Source organism: Labrus bergylta, chromosome 1 (assembly GCF_963930695.1).
Source record: "Labrus bergylta chromosome 1, fLabBer1.1, whole genome shotgun sequence".
Classification (NCBI taxonomy): Eukaryota; Metazoa; Chordata; class Actinopteri; order Labriformes; family Labridae; genus Labrus; species Labrus bergylta.
In genome coordinates, this window is record NC_089195.1 from 3,629,445 (window position 1) to 3,646,833 (window position 17,389).

Genomic DNA, 17,389 nt, shown 5'->3' on the forward strand with positions numbered 1-17,389 from the left:
ACCACTAGCCTGAATTATTTGACACCTTGACCATATAAAGGTCAAAAACTCAAGCAAGACAGAGACGTGGTTCTAAAAGAAAATTAAAATGAATTGATAATTAGTTAGTTCACCTGGAGATGTCGAATTGCAATAAAAAAGTTATGGATTTATAGTCAAGTGGGAGATTACGCAGTGATAGATCTCTCGATATCAGGCAAGCAGACATTGTTGTTATTTTTGAATATTGCACAGATCGAATATTTCTAGTTTTTCACATGGTCTTACATTAAATGCAATCAGCCGTTAGTACAGTTTTATCATATTAATGGTAGCCTATGTAGCCTATAAAGTATACTAAATAGTTAGATTCTGATATTGATTCAGTGAAATTAAGGTTTACCTGAAATTGATTCAACGATGTTTCAATAATCTTTTATAAAAACGTATTGTGTGAAACAATAGGGCCTCGTCTTTTCATTTGACATGAGGACAGTTGATGTGAGGCATGGTTTATGTTCCCAAAACTCAAGAAGTTACAGACAATTTGCAAAACTTGCAATCTTGCAATATTACTTTTTTCAAAGATAACAAATAAAGTTTAGTCATTTATGATCCAGTCAAAAGAGGGCTTGCTATCTCTCACTTGTAATAAGTCACCTGCCCTCCTCCTCCACAACCAGCAGGTAAACGAGCAGGTAAGGAGCAGCTGTGTTGTGATGTGAGGTCAAGCAGGAGGCAAGAAAATATAAATATGTGAAGTAGCCTTGTTGTGTTTTCATGGCTTCTTTTGTGTCATTACTAAATAATAGCATGAAAATTATATTAGATAAATAACATTTAAATGCATTTTTCCTTCTATTTCTTCAACTTTTCTGCCTCACTCATTTGGTGTGGAGGCTGGCGCCCCTGATGTGTGGAGTACCTGGAGTGAACCCCACACATGCATGGGGTGAACATGCAAGCATCACACAGAGAGGCTCTGTGTCCGATACGGATTTGAACCAGGAACCACTCCACCACCGCAATGTGAATCGCAGTCTGACAAATGAGGGCTTGAATATGACAGGGACATCCCTCCCCATATTGAATATTGCATTCACTATTTTTTTTTTTTTAAATCAATAGCTTCTAATAATTACATTTTATAGAACTGTTCAGGGTACCCAAGAACACTACACTTCCAGCCATCCATACCAGGAAAGCACTTCTTCTTCTAACTGCATTAATGACTCCACTTTTAACAAATTCTAAAGGGTTAGCAGCTTTAACTTTTGAAAATAGTGCACGATATGTAATCATTTTCTCTATGCAAATGTAGTGGTTTCAAACTCAAATATTGCATATTTTATGTATGTCTGGTGCAATTAAGATCAGTCATACCTGATCAAATTTAAAAAAAGACATGCATGGGTTTTTTTTTTTTTAAAGTAAAAGTAAATACACCATGAGGTGTTTTGTGTTGGTGAAGGTGGACCGTTTTCTTTTAACCCACTGCCTGGACATTTTAGGATTTTATTGGGAATTGTTAAATCAAGAGTTAAATCGATCACCTCAGTGTCTTAAAGTATATCCAAGTAATTCACAAGAGGGACACTTTCATTGATGCATCCAATGATGGGATCATGGGATGACTATGGATTAGTGCTCGATCGAGTCGTCTTCTAAGATTTCCAGATTCAGCACCTGCAGTCCAGTCATACCTACTAGTGTATGAATATGTTTAACTATGTAAAGATAGGCAGTTTGGTACATGCATAGCAGCCTCTAAAGCAGTGTGTGAAAGTGTGTGTGTGAAAAGGTGACACAGGGTTGAAAGGCTCTTAAAAAAATTAACCATCTTCTAGGTAATGGTAACACATTCTCTCACCTACCTTGCAAATATTTTTGACACTTATTTGCCAATGTGACAATTTCATCAAACCAAACTATACTGCTTTCTTATACCGTTGTACCGTGCTTTTAAAACAAACGTCAAAGACCACTAAAGAAGTCACAGAGGCTTTATCATTTATGCCCATACTGTATTCTATACTTTACAGTGTTTGTTTACCAAAGCAAAATAGAAATATCACTTAGAAATGTATACTGAAAGGCACAGCATCAAAAAGACAATTTGACATGCAGGTTGTTTGCTTTAAAACTGGAGTAAACATTCAAGAGTTGACCCCTCTGGCCTGTCTGTTGAAAAATCTACAGCTAGCCGTCACAGGGAGAATACTTAGCTTAGGGTTCACTGCTTTCAGAAGTGTCCAGTCAACATGGCAAAGTGAAATAACTACTGATTTACGGTACTGAAGGATAGAGCATGCGTTCTCCTAAACCCCTTGAAAGACATATCTTGTTTGTAACGAACAATTTCTGTAAAATCCCCTCTGAATATGACCTTACGTCCTTGATTTAGCACCCGAAAAATCAACATAGTTTTTTTTTTTACAACACAAACCAAGAAAACACCTTTACATCACTGTCAGGACAGATGGCCCCTGTACATAAATATACATCTTAAATATACATTCGGAGGAGCGGGGAGCGGAGTGAGCATGCAAAATTTGGTCCACCTTTTCAGAAGCCAGCCAGAACAGAAAGCATCGACCCGTCACTCATCCTGAGAAACAACACTGACCACTGCGTTATCCCCGAAGGACATGCAAAACTAGAGTTGGTTTTTTTGGCACATTTAATTTTTTGTCCCCCCCCCCCCGGGTAACCAAGCCTTACACCTGACTGGCATTTTTTGTTGACCTCTGAAGAGGTCACATCACCGTTAGCTGGCACTGTGCATGGCTTTAAGACTCTTAATACAGATTCTATACAAAGCATCAAAGGAGCGAAGCACATTAAAATATTCCAGTTAAAAAAATACAACAATAAAAACTTAATATCAAAGTGGATGTTGAACAGGAAACGCCCTGTCAGTCCACAGGAGGTGCAGTCCAGCTTGTTTTACAGTAGATCTGCCAAAACATGAAGACCCAAACACAGGTGAATAACCCTGAAATCTATCAACTGTTCCAGTTACTGTTGAATGTGCTGTGCTGTGTTCAAGGCTGTCGTCTCCCTTCCTGGTCTGTGGTGTCTGAGTTGGGCAATAGAAGAATGTAATACTTTTATCTCCATACTGGTTGTTTTGTTTTTTTATCGACAGCTCATCTTGAGAGTTTGCTGATGACTCGGATTAGGGCGGCGTTCTCATCCTTGAGCCTCTGGTTGTCTGCTTTGAGATCCCCCACAACCTGCAGAAACATCATCAAACATTTGTTTTAGCTTCAGTTCTGACAGCCTACTGCAGCTCCTTGAAGCTGTCCTGAAGATAGTTCAGTTTAGAAACTCTGTAAGGCTGTTGAATTTAGCTCATTCTATTTCTTTCTGGTAATAATTACAACTGCAGTTTAGGCCTCTACATGTAAAGATTCACGAGGTAAGAGTGGTTTAATTCCCACCTTTATGAATCAACACATTGTATTGTTGCTGTCTCACTCAGCATCACTCATGCTTAGTTGCAGATAAGAATGGGTTTGTCTAAACTGCAGCTTAAATGTATTTATGATGAGATTACAAGATTATAAAGTGAATAATGAAGTCCAAGGTGTAAAACCTCTTTGGTTCCTCAAACAAAGTTTCATTAGGTTTGACAAATTATTTTACTGCACCAATTTGCAGGATAACATTTGATCAATTTGATGCAGAAGAAAAAAAAAGAAAAAAAGAAAAGAAAAATACCCAAATTTAGTCCGTCTCAAATGAGTGATTCAGAGCAGATAATTCAGCCTCATTTAGGCAGAGAGAGAGTGGTGAAGGACATGCAGGATTCAAAACCAGGCTGTCGCTCAGAGGACTAAGGCCTCTGCACATGGGGCGTGCACACTAACCAGTAGGTTACCAGCGCCCCGCTTCTAAAATGAGTAAAAGCGAAGCACCTCTTACATGCTACCTGATGAGTAAATTCTACAATAATTATTTTAGGCTAATGATTTTAGCTGCTCCAGTCAGTCAGTGATCTGTGTTGAAATGAACATCCGTACCTTCAGCTCGTCCTCCAGTTCCACAGCTTTCCTCTGGAGGGCCAACTTCTCCTGTTAACAAAAGATTGAACATCACAAACTGACTGAGAACAAACGTTTCCCTGCTGCTATTTAAAGAACGATGAGTGGCAAGCCCTGCAGATATATTTGATACGTCTGCCTCATGCTCTGCTGAACCGGCTCTGCTAAAAGGTGCTAAAATGCAGACACTCTCACATTGCATTTGATCTAGTTCCACTTCAAACTTCACGGGTTGAACTCAAGAACAGGAAATGAAAGTTCCATTTGAGACAAAGTCAGTTATCCCCCATCTTTGTCGTTATAACCTACAAAACAAATCTTGATTTGAACAGCCACTTTTTCAAAACCAAAATCAGTCTAGTCCCACCTGAGAAACAGGATTTCATGTGTTTATAATTTTATATTGTAATGTTGCCTTTACAGGTTTCAGGGTAAAAAGCATGCTAACAGGAAACATTTTGTAATCCTACAGCTTGTCAATAAAGCATTAAATGGTCTTGAATAAATGCCTGATTTTACGTATGCGTCATGAATTGAACAGACCCTTCAGGATAGCTGGGACAGGTTTCCTCATTGTTCTCAAGATGAAAACAAGGCACAGTGAAGTAGCCTTTAGTTTCTATGCCCCCCTCCTGTGAATCAAGCTGTGGATTCTATTGCCTTTACAAATAAACTTGCCTAATAAAAAAGGTCTACACTCTTGAATGTACTGCACTTGTTGAAGTGATTTATAAATATATATATATATAAATAAACACAGGATCTGTTTCTGGAAAAACTGACACTTACAAATCGCTCCAGTTCCAGCAGGGCCGGCCTCTCCGTGCTGCTTTCTTGACTCTGCAACAGAGAGAAGAATTAATTTACCAAGTTTTTGTTGAGGTGACTGTGGGGCCACTCAGCTGCTTAAGTCTAAATCAAGCACCAAAGACTTGTTTGCATAAGAAGAAAAGACATCCACATCCTTGAAAAAACTAAAATTAAACATCAAGCAGAATGTGTTTTTTTTTTAAACAAGATATTCACATTCTTAAAGTTGTTATGGCTGCCTCAGGCAAACGTCAGAAAACACACTTATGATTATGTCACACACACACACACACTTAAAAAAGGTCAAGTGCAGAACCAAACCTGCCCAACCTGTCGTAGTCGCTCCAGCTCCACTTTGTTTTGACTCAATAGTAGCTCCATCTCCTGCAGCTTGTCCTTCAAAGACAGGTTCTCCTGCAGCACCTTGAAGTACAGCTGGACACACACACGCACACACACACACACGCACGCACACACACACGCACGCACACACACACGCACACACACACACAGGTAAAAACAGCTGGGTAGATGCCACAGTTCAGCCCGCCGGGGATTTCTGTTCATGTTTCTTAAAGCCAGTTGTGTATCATTCCTGTTCTGATCTTGGCTTTAGGCCCTGACTTTTTTCAACAAGAGAAGGGTCGTACACATACCGTTCTGTAGCCAGTTGATGAGTCTCCCAGTTCACTCTCACTGCAGAGACACAAAAATAAAACTTCAAGCTAAAAACAATGTACTTTTAAAGCCTAAAAATAACACTGCTTTGATGTTGGCTACATGGCAAACCAGCAGGTACCCATAACAACAAGAAGTCTTCCCCTGCGGCTGTTTAATAAGAATTTAAGCCTTACACAAGTCATAACATGATACACCACAAATACAGACTTCCTCTTATTAAATGACAGAAAGGTAGGACTTACAGAGCTTCTGTCATCTTTGCTGAAGTGAATTTACACAAAATGTCAGAACAGAAGAAAAGTGAATGACTGAAAGAAAAAAGAAAGGACACTCACTTTGGAGTACTGTCACTGTTTGTGTCCTCCAAACGAGCATCATCATCTTCATTCTGAAAGATATCACTTCAGATTATCATCACTGCAGTCAGAACACACTTTATTTACCCGACTCATTCAAAGATGTGATACACACAACATGGCAGAAGAAATAAAAAGAGCTTGTTTCTTTCCTCAGTATGGTGCTTCTCTCTTATTTTACTTGTATTAAAGGTCACATGTTATACTCCTTTTCAACCAGTTTAAATACACCCCAGAGCTCCTCAAAGCATGTCTGTGAAGTTTCTTGATAAAAATCCACTCTGATCCTGTATTTGCTCATGTCTATAAACCCCTCCACTCAGAACAGGCTGTTTCTGTGTCTGTACCTTTAAATGCAAATGAGCTGTGTCTGACCACGCCCCCTCTCTGGAAGGGGATGTGACTTGGGCTTTCTCGCTTCATGCCTTATTGTTTACGGTGGGAAGGCAAGAGCAGACAGAGGGCAGAACAAACACCTTACTTGTTAGAGTGTCACCCACCTGGGGGAGGGGTTACTGCCCTTTGTGATGTCATGAAGTGAAAATCTCCAAATGGCCTGTTTGAGCACACGTTTATGAAAAGTGGAGCAGGCAAAAGATGGAGATGATGGACTTTTCTCATCATTGGGGGGTTTGTAGAAAGGAGGGACACACATGATAACATGGTAAAGTGGATGTTGCATAATATGTGACCTTTAAAATGTGCAGAAGCAAAAAAAAAAAACCTTACCACCAAAACTCAGGTGGGTTGCAAATGTTTACCAATTCTTTATCACATATTATCATAGTTTTGGCCCCCTTCAAAATCTCTCAATTCTAACTTCAGTCAAAATGATTGAATCATTTCTATCTTTAAGTCGTCTGCATCACGTCTTCTGCTCTTAAATCTTGAAATTTACAATTTATTCCATGAATTTAGTCAATTCCATACATGTCTTAAAAAAAAGCTGGGCCATCTGCTCCAAAACAAAGTCAGGATGATCTCCTGACTTCACTGATGGGAAATAGATGAGGACAGAAATCAGACCCTTTGGATAGCTAAGGTGTCTTTACTGAAGGTTTATAACTTGGATATATGTGCATACCTGACAACATACAGTGATGAACTTGAATTGTTTTAAAAGAATCAAGAGTTTTTATTTATTTATTGGATTCAGAGAATTATGAAAGTTCATTAGTGTGATTAGTCCCTGTGTGAAAAGGCTGTATGACTTACCCAATATACAAAGTGAAAGTTTGCACTGATTTTACAGCTTCAGAGTCTTTCAGTTCCCAAATCAAACATGTCACAAAGTTGTTTTTACAAATGTATTTCTCTGATACTTTGGCTGGATGGCTCTGCTCAACAACCTCTGAAGGTGTTTTGAGGTTTCTCAAGCAACATTTAGTCACCAAAACATTTGGCTCTAATCTTTTACCTCTCATGTTTTCAATATCAGGACAACAAAGTTTCATCTATAAAACACAAACAAGCAGTTTTCTCATCAAAACTCCAGTTTATCTATGACAAAGAGGAACTGGTTGAGCTATCCTTTCCCCTGCTTTCAGTACTCACGCAGCTCAATGAAAATGAAAGAATACTGAGCTGGTCTCTAGCGGTAAAGCAAACCTCTGTTCAGCAACAAAACCTCCTACCTAACTCCTGGTAAGGTATCTGCCTGGTCTGTGATGATGTTAAGTTTCTTACCTCTTCACCCGGCAGAACAATGCCAGTGGAGCGTCTCTCCCTCCTCCCTCTCCTTCTTTCCTTTACTCCCAAGCGCTTTTCACCCTCCGGCTCCGCTGGCTTCACCGGGTCTGTATCTGAAACAAATAGAGGTTGACAGAAAACTCTGTATGGACAGAGAAATCAACGTAACAACATCCCATACCAGTGTTTCCCCTATATGCATCTAGCAGTGGTGCTGAAATATGACCCCCTTAGAAACTAACATTATATTAATTTGAGCTATGGACTCAAATGTGACCACCGTTTTGAAACCTCTCGTCTTTTGCAATTATCCACGAGCCAGGTGATGACAATAGGGTGGCTGTTGGTTGATTATTATGTCCAATAAATGTTAATAATTCTTTAAAAGAAATTTAAAATTGCACGCAACTAAAACATTGTTCCACTTCACCTCCTGTGTTACACTGCATACTCAACATCCCATACTCAATGTTGAGATCCAAGTGCACATACTAAAGCTGTTTTGTAAAATGACCTGTAGTTATTTGGTTAACAAGTTGATGTATTTAAACATGCTGTCATTCAGACACATCAGATAGGAAATTAACTCAGTTACGCGAAAAAGTGGATTGTGTCAGTTGTTTACCGTCATGGTTCACTCAACAGCAATATGAGAATATGCATAGTAGCCACCCTGTGAGATGAACCACACCTAATATTCTTCACAGCAGTAGCCCTCGGAGCCAATGTGAGAAATACCTCATTTCCTTTTTGAACTCCAGAAGAGCACTCCACCCAAAATCCACATCATGTTTGTATTTAGCAGACCTTTACTTCAGTAAACGGTATCAAGACTCACATGATGTGACTGATGAACAGTTTACACCTCGCAGAGTTCTATTTATTTTTCTTGATAAGGGCCATTTTAATCTGGTGACTAAAGAAAGGTGGTTCAAATATGCAGTGAGAAAAGACATGTTGTTTTGAAATTAAACTTCTCCACCTGTAAATAAGCCATATTAATGTATTGTTTACTCGTGTTTTTTTAGTCTGTGCAGACTTTTTATTCCTGATACACAGGCACAATGATCAATACATTTTAGTACAGCTTCCTAAGAGATACTTTTTCATAACTTTTCTGACGGCTATATCACAAATAATGTGATGACGCCCAAAGATAAATTCACAAGATAATATCATCAGAGCTTTATTTGTGAATGTGGCCACTCGTTTTGTTCTCATGGCTAATAACAAGAGACTGTGCAGACATTTAACTCCCAAAAATCAGTCCAGCTGGTCAAACAACAGAAGTCGCTGCTGGTGCATTTCTCCCAACTTACCCCTTTCAGCTGGTGTGAGGGTAACAATGGGGCTGACAGGTTGGATGTTGCGAGGCTGTTGGTCTGTAGCTTCCTTCAGGTCTGTCAGAGTCACACCCTGCAGGCACAGAGCAAAAAGCAAAGCCACTTTGAAGCCTTTCTGCTGTACTCACCACAGTTACCCCTCCGGAATAATAAGATATTGGTAAAGTATTTCACCTGTGCGTTGTACAGTAAGAAAAGACCAAGCATCAGTATGAATAGAATAAAAGTACCTGTGTGGAGCGGCGAGACTGACGCATCATCCGAGAGCGGGCTTTCCTCTGAGACTCCGACTCTTCATCTCTGACTGGAGCCTGGAACCTAAACACACAAGACATCCATAAATCATGCTGCAATAAATACATTTTGTCAGTTGTTATGAGATTTATGAAATTACAGAAGAAAATATGAGAGATCTTTAAGATATACAGAACCAATTTGGTATGGCACAGAGAAAGAAATGAGTTAAGCAGAGGTCCATGTTTCTTACTTGCGCCTGTCAGCGTTGGGGGTATTTGGGCTCTCAGCTGCAGCATCCCTTGTCTGTGGAGTGGGTTGGACTCTGGCAGTGCGGCTTGCTTTGTCCTGCTCCTTCTCCTCCTCGTCCTTCTCCTCTGGTGTCTGAACCACATTAGTCACGGGGGGGAAACAGGTGAATTTAACTGTAATCAACTGTGTCCGAGTAAAGTTAGGATTTATTTCCTCAGAGGGGAAATTCTTCTTAGAAGATGTGTTTTTATCTAGACCAAAAGCCTTCATCACATGTCCACATGTATGCTGGGTAATGTGGGTTCAAACTCTCGGATGAAACGGGCTCATTACAAACCTATTTTGACTGAAAAACTTCTGCATTGGGGAATATGTATTATTGCCATTGTTCTGAAAGAGCAAGACACAACCACACTTCGTCTTTCTCATGGTTACTTGACTTGAAAAATGTTGTTCTCCGTCATACTTTGTTCTTTAGACGATATTTGTAAGAAAATGTAGATGTCATATATAGATTTTATAGACACGGGAATACATTTAAATTTAAACAAAAGCTATATTTTCATTCATCTGCTGCTAAATACTCAAACTTTTGTTACTGTCATTGAGCCAACAGACCGTGCTATGCTTAAAATCAAGAGCTATTAATGCACTCTTCTGGTTAACACCAGTCAGTTGTTTCTGGTTTTACATCTGTGTAGAAAATAGGTTGTTTATCATATGCATGGCTGCAGGGAAGCAGATGATCCATGCAAGTTTTCTTTTTAACAACATCGTAAAACATCTTAAATTGTTTAAGCCTTTTAAGGATGTTTCATCACATTTGACCTCTTCTATTTCAGCTTATCTACATGCACTTAGTATTGTGCATGACAAAACTTGGTTGAGAGAGAGCTACTTCTTGGCATACAGGATCATGAAGGGTGATTTATACCTTGTCAGCAGGGCTGACTGTGGATGTGGTCACACTCTCAGTGTCTGGACTGGACACGGTGGAGCTTTCTGTAAAAACAGAACCAACATCTTTTGTAATCAGAACAACCACTAACATTAAAAAGAGTATTTCCTGCTCTCTGTGAAACTGTAAAGACTGCGCCTAGTTTACCTGGACTGCTGTCTTTCTCCTCACTCAGCTCCAGACCTCCTGAAACTCCCCTCTCTTTAGACTGGTCCTGAACGTTCATCTTTTCTTTACTGCTCATCCTGCACACGGAGCTCCTGGGAGACGAGTAAGGACAGATAATGGCAGTGAGGGATCTCATAGGTTGACAATGCTCAAAGAGACTCTTAAGGAACTCTTTATTATTCTGTGTCTGACTTTTGTTTAAAAAAAAAAAAAAAGGCAGTGGCTGTTTATATGAATGAGCTTTCAAAACATTTGAATTAGCATGAACATATTTTTACTCAGGATAGATACTGACCTCCGCCGTTTGTTTTGTGAATTTGCTGTGTTGGAACCTGGTGGGTTTTGCTTCTCAGATATGGACTGCTCATTACGCCACTAAGAGGCAGAGAAAGGGCAGCTGTAAGTTTGCTCAAGAATCACATTTAATGAATACATACGATACCAGACAATAACCACTTTCTCACATTGGCTTGCTTCTGTGACAACTCCTCCAGAAGCTCCCCAACACTCTCATCAGCTACATCGAAAGGTGTCTGACCCTGAAAAGTTCAATCATAGAGAGGAAGTTACATGATCAAATTAAACAGGAAATAAAGAAATATATTTCCACAATTCATCTTTCTCTTCAGTGTTAATGCACACTGTTTTAGTAATAATCTAGTCTAAATGTTATGGGAAATGCTCTTTCCTGTATATGAAGTAACAGAATAAAACACAGAACTATGCTGCCATTAGGAGTGTTTTCATTATTTATGTGTACTTACTGCGTTGCTGCGGGCCTCCATATTGCACAGCTGTTCAGTCAGAACACGACAGGCCTCCCCCTGCCCCCAATGTGCTGCTGCATGGAGAGGCGTCCAGCCATCAAAGTCCACGGCTGACACATCCAGCCCACACTGACACAATATCCTGGACAACAACAGTGTGACTGCATGAGACAATGTATTGACATCCCCCAGAAGAAAATATGGTAAAAGTATATCAAAGTAAATCCATTATGAAAATAATAAGGATATGATTACTTGAGTGCCTCCAGGTATCCTTTGGCGGCAGCAACATGCAGGGGTGTGGCTCCGGTCTTGGGGTTCCTCAGATCAGTGGGTGGACCATCATTTAGCCAAGCTCTGGCATCTTTCATTATCTGCTCCTCCTCCAGCCGCTTGGCTGCCTCCAAGTCAACACCTAGACACCAAAAATGAAGTCAAATATATTCATCCTTTGAGTGGTCTTTGTCTACAGTATGAGGCACACACACATTCACATTGCATGACATTTCCCTAATTATTTCAGACGGTATCTGTTGCCAACTCTTTATTGGTCAATAAACAAGGATATTATGGTACTGTTATTGTTCCAATATTTGATTTTAAATTGATGGTCAGTCATATTAATACAGCACGTTGTTGGCGTTGGTGGGATTCAAAATGTTACCCAGATCTACATGGGTATTCTAAACTCTCTCCATTTGTTGCTCTCTGTGTTGATCCCTGTTTGCATAACTGTGCCGCTGAATATATCTAGTTACATTTTGAAAAACTTTGAGGCTGGAACCAAACAGCTCCTTCTTTCCACAAGTCGAGCTAATAGTTAAACCATTCGGTTGTCCAACAGAATGTTAAATTATTTTCTTCTGATTTTTGTACTCCTTTACAAACAAAGAGATTAGGTTTGGCATTAATATATCTATATCAGCAAATAAACACATTTTAACCCAAACAACTGTTTTTATGACAGAGTGTTTTACAGCAAAGCTACCTTAAAAGTATTTATCATCATTTATGTCAAACTGAGTACAACAATATCAATGCCTGGAAACGTTGTGAAGATATGGTAATAACCTGCAGATTTATCCCCATATATCGACATGTGTATGTCTCCTCACAGTTTAATGAGAGAGGCCTTTAAGTGTGGGAAAAAAAACCTTTTGCCTTCTGACATGATCCAACATTTCATCAAACCAACTTATTGTCTTGCCTTCAATCTTGTCCTTTAATCTGTGAACAGCAAATCAAGCAAATCACCAGGGACCATTAACAGGCTGGTTGAACGCAGCTCAGTTTGAATATGCAAATTACAGTATGTGCTGTTGATTTAGCAGAATGTACTTTGAAACAAACACATTTCAAACCAGATTAAGTCCAAAATCCTTTTCAAAAGGAGTGTGCAGAGTTTTGGCCAGTGCATTTCAAGACTGAGAGCCGGCCAGGCCTAAGTTGACCCATGTCCATCCTGGGCTTTGGGGATTTACAAAAAAAAATGTGTGTATGATATTTTACAGTTACAGTAAGGACGCTCAGTTGCTCACATAGATACAATGGATGGAAGGCTGTGAGCCCTCATCAATAAACACTTTTTTTTTTACTTGTAAGAACAGCACTCACCCTGTCTTAGAGTGTAATCCTGAAGGAGGGACTCAGTGGTCTCATCCAGAACAATGTCCAGAGGAACATCGCCATCACAGTTCACTGCAGAAAGAGAGGCCCCTTGCTGCAAAAGAAATCTGACGAAAAACGAGGGAAGTGAGAAAATCTATGTAGCTGCATAAATGTTTACAAAGCCAAAACAAGATTTACAACTCAAATTTGGGAAGACGTAATAATATCACATTATCTGTTTTTGGGTTGCCAATACATTTGATCTTAATTGACACAAAAGATATGACAGACAAGAAAAGATTGACTGTAAAAAAAGAGGTATCCATTTAAAAAAAAAAAAACATAGAGCATTTAAGTGCCTGGCAAGTCCGCTGAAGCTTAAGCTGCGTTATTGTCCAGCCAAATGCGACAACAATGTTAGTATTGTTAAATACAAAAATACCCCGGCACCCACACTGCATTCTGATGTCCCCAAAGCAGCACAGATTTAAGTATTATACAGCAGAAATGCTGTTTTTTTTTTTGTTAACTGTTGAGACATTTAATACACACTCTGCAATGTCAGGGTGACCACAGGAAGCAGCAACATGTAGTGAAGTCCATCCTTCACTGTCAACCTGGTTCACGTTGGCACCACGCTCCAACAGGAAGGACACAATCTCCATGCTGCCATCTATGCAGGCCTTGTAGAAGACAGAAAACAAAAAGGGAAAAATGATGCATCACAGCATCAATAAATAATCATCATCAACTGAACCTTTGATGGAGAAGCTCCCTCACCTGGTGGAGAGCAGTGATTCCATCTGCGTTAGCACAGTTTATTATTTCTGTAACATCCTCCCCGTTCCTCAGTTTGGTTTCTTTGGCTTCATTCAGCATCACCTGGGCCTCCTCAGTGTCCCCGCTGGCACAGGCAGCCAGGAACTCTGCAGCACTGTCGAATCTCACCCGTTTCCTAAGCCGGAGGATACAAGGAGCTATTTTACTTCAGTAGTTTGCCGCATTTTGTCTATGCACAGAGAAGAACTGTGCCTTGTTAGGTGTTACATCAGATTCAGTGAACCAGTGATTATTCAGGGCAGCAGGACAGAGTGTGTGGGAACAACCCAAAATAAACCAGTGTTCATGTTGCTGAAGGAACATGTCCTCCATAGCGATACTGTGTGAATCAATGTTTGATTTAGTTTTTTAGTTTTTAGAAAACAACAGCCAACAAAAGCAAAATGAGGTTGTGAAAAAATAGCTAATAATGTCTGCATACACAGCTCATTGATGATTTGGGTCTTTAAGGTCTCCTTAACCATTATGTTGTCATGAATATCCAACATTATTAGTGTTAATACATAAATGTCCCTCTAAATATATATCAGTCACTGTTGGTAAGGGTTTATTCGTGACCACTACATTCAAACACAGGTGATGTCATCATAACTTTAGATATATAAGGAACTGTTTGACAACACCTGTAGCAAAGCTCTACATGAATGATCATTCCCCACTTAACATATTGTATGACGAGCTGGACCCAGGTGAATAGCACAACATTAAGGCCTATCTTATCACTTCACAAACAAGCGCTTAACGTTTTGGACAGAAAACCCAAGCTTTACCACCACTGTTACATTTTTGACAAATATAACTTGCTCAGCTGGGAAAATATTTTAAAACACATTGACGCATGCCTCATTTTTAAGATTATCAATGGCAAGGCTCCCCCACCACTCTGCACTTTTATACAGCAGAAAAAATCCAACAGCAGAACCACATGGTCTGCCCTAAGAGGAGACTGTGTAGTCCCTCTTAGGTCCAGCTCCTTTGGTCAATTATATTTCTCTGAGAGCCTCTAAATTATGGAACCAATTGCCAGTGGAGATTAGAAATTGCACCTCCCACCATACATTCACTCACCGTCTTAAGGACTGGCTTTTAGGCAATCAAAAATGTGAACACCTTTGATAGTATTTAATCTGAGTGCATGTTTGTCTGTTGTTATGTATTGTTGTAGCTGTGCTGTCTAATCCATGGTGCTTTGTATGAATGGTTGTATGGTTATATGTTTTAATGGAGTCAGTATATTGGCATCATGTTATACTGTTGTTATCTGTTGCTTGTTTTCCTTGACATGTTTTTATTTTTTAGCCTCCCTGTGCCTAGCTTAACATCTTGCCAAAGGACTACAGTTGAAAATTAGCCTGCTGGCTAACACTGGCACATTTACAGAAATGTTGATTAATGTGCACTGTCCTTTAAATAATGAAATGAAATTAAACTGTTGACTTTTTATCAACACTAATCCCTGTTGAAGTATGTGTGACAGATACTGTAATACAAGATTCTATATAAAACTATTAGCAGTGGGCTTAAAGGAAATGGTCAATGTTTATATTGTGGTTACACTGGTTGACAAAAAAAAAAAACACCAAAAAATGTAAATTGTATGCCATAGCAGGATATTGGTATATGAATAGGTCAGGGATGGGCAACTTTGGTCACAGCAAGGGCCACATTCATCTAATTCTCACTGCTAGAGGGCTAAATTGTAGAATACAAAAACAATTAAGTCTCAAATTTAACTCAACATATACCAGTGATCAAATATTATTATTGACATATTTTTCTGGTTTTCATGATTTCATGGCAGATTTTTACATGTTTTCTTCATGTTTCCAATTAATTGATATGTAAAAATTGACCTGAGGGGCCACGTTGAGGGTTGATGGGGGCCCGCATGTGGCCCCCGGGCCGCCAGTTGCGCCCACCCCTGGAATAGGTGATAATAATCAAAATGAACAAAGACCCTGCAGCAGATCCTCACAAGACTGACAGGATCTTTGTAAGCTAGCTCAGACAGCTAACACAAAACAATAGCACACTACAGATTGTGTGGCCCCAGAAAATGACTATTTTCGACTAAAGACTGGACAATAGGAGATTTCTTTAACTGTTAACATTGTTTGGCAGATGGAGAGTTGGTGCAGTATAATGTATTTTTGTACTTCTGTCCATCATCTGACCACCTACGCACCTTCCTCCTTCAGCATATCTGTAGATGTCTATGCTAAGCTAAGCTAGCTGTAAGCTGGACGTTATTGTAAAACTGAGATGTTTTCCTACCGCCGTTTTAGGAGGGGGCTTGTTTCGGATCCTTGCTGGTCCCTGGGCGGGTCGCTGAGCTCGGCGTCGTCCGGATCCCCTGCTCCATTCTCGGCGTCGCCCCTCCACCTCCGCCTCGGCACGTCCGACGCTTTGTTGGTGCAGGACTCGGCCCAGCGCTTCAGCTGCTCCCGCCGCTTGGTCCTCGCCGAGTCCCCCATGATTTATCCGAGGAGGACGGGGTTTTTAAAAATAAAACATTCGCTGCTGGCAGGGGAAGACACACCCTCCATGTGTACACTTTCACTTCCTGGTTCTTTGCTGTTACTCTCTGGATGTGGAGGAAGAAGCCTCCTCTGCTTCTGCGCGCAAAGCTGCTCAGGGCAGGCTTGTCAGTATGACGTCACCACGCTGAAGTAGCTGCATGCCTGGGCATTGTGCAGACAGTAACCACTATACTTCCTGTTATTGTGCTTCTTCGGGGGCCAGCTCTATGTTTAATACAACTGAGAAGGCAAAAATCTGTCTATTTGTCTGAAAATATGTATTTTTTAATTCTCTTTTAGCTTCAGGACAGAGTCCAATAGAAAAGTAATTTGGGTGACAACTATATCTTTATATATTATACTATATAATATATATACTATTATTCCTTTTAAAAGTATTTAGTGACATTACTGTAACACCCGCAATGTGACTACTGGCCTAATGTTTTCGAAGAAGGCTCCCTTTAATTAATTAATTAATTAATCCTTTATTAAAAAAAATATATATATCCTATGGACATGCATTAATGGAGAGGTCTCAGAGTGAGGGGGCTGCCCACAGCGAGCGCTACAGAGCAGTTTTGGGGTTCGGTGCCTTGCTCAAGGGCACCTCGGTAGTGCTCAGGAGGTGGACTGGCACCTCTCCAGCTACCAGACTGGCTTCCGGACTTGGTCCATGCTGGGACTTGAGCCGGTGACCCTCCGATTCCCAACCCAGGTCCCTACAGACTGAGCTACTGCTGCCCCTTATGCTTTAATAATGCTTTAATATCAATTGCATCCTAATAAACTAAAGCAGTGATTCAAAAGCAGGTATGTGTAACACTTGTGCTATGAAGATGAACTTTATTAATAAATTAGACCGACACATTTCTGCTTGTGACCTTCATCAGGGTCATCATCAGGGATTAACCTGGGACTTGGGTCTGGAACCAGAGGGTTGCTGGTTGAAGTCCCAGTACAGAGCAGAGTATGAAAATTGGACTGGTTGCTGAAGAGGTGCCAATTCACTTTCTGAGCAAGTCACCAAACCTCCAATGTTCTTGGGCACTCTTTTGCATGCAGCCCCTCCCTTACTCTGACATCGCTTCACAAGTGCATAGGACCGTGTTAGTACATGTGTGTGTAGCATGTTCAAT

At 40.2% G+C, this 17,389-nt stretch overlaps 1 protein-coding gene across 2 annotated transcripts; it reads right to left on the reverse strand.

Annotated features, from left to right (window-relative positions):
* Positions 1–1,968: 1,968 nt before the first annotated feature.
* ppp1r12c (protein phosphatase 1, regulatory subunit 12C) lies at positions 1,969–16,329 on the reverse strand. Of its 2 annotated transcripts, none has more exons than XM_065963517.1 (20): positions 16,006–16,329; positions 13,672–13,846; positions 13,444–13,574; positions 12,898–13,016; positions 11,539–11,698; positions 11,281–11,425; positions 10,981–11,055; positions 10,812–10,891; positions 10,496–10,608; positions 10,325–10,392; positions 9,392–9,522; positions 9,135–9,222; positions 8,881–8,977; positions 7,559–7,674; positions 5,852–5,904; positions 5,492–5,531; positions 5,166–5,270; positions 4,815–4,865; positions 4,005–4,055; positions 1,969–3,215 (listed from the first exon to the last, which is right to left on the reverse strand). In XM_065963517.1, exons 1-20 carry the CDS (start codon positions 16,203–16,205, stop codon positions 3,129–3,131), a joined length of 2,085 nt encoding a protein of 694 aa, XP_065819589.1. In that variant the 5' UTR covers positions 16,206–16,329; the 3' UTR covers positions 1,969–3,128. The 2 variants fall into 2 exon arrangements, with proteins under 2 accessions (XP_065819589.1, XP_065819558.1); XM_065963486.1 differs by having other exon boundaries at positions 5,157–5,270.
* Positions 16,330–17,389: the final 1,060 nt, after the last annotated feature.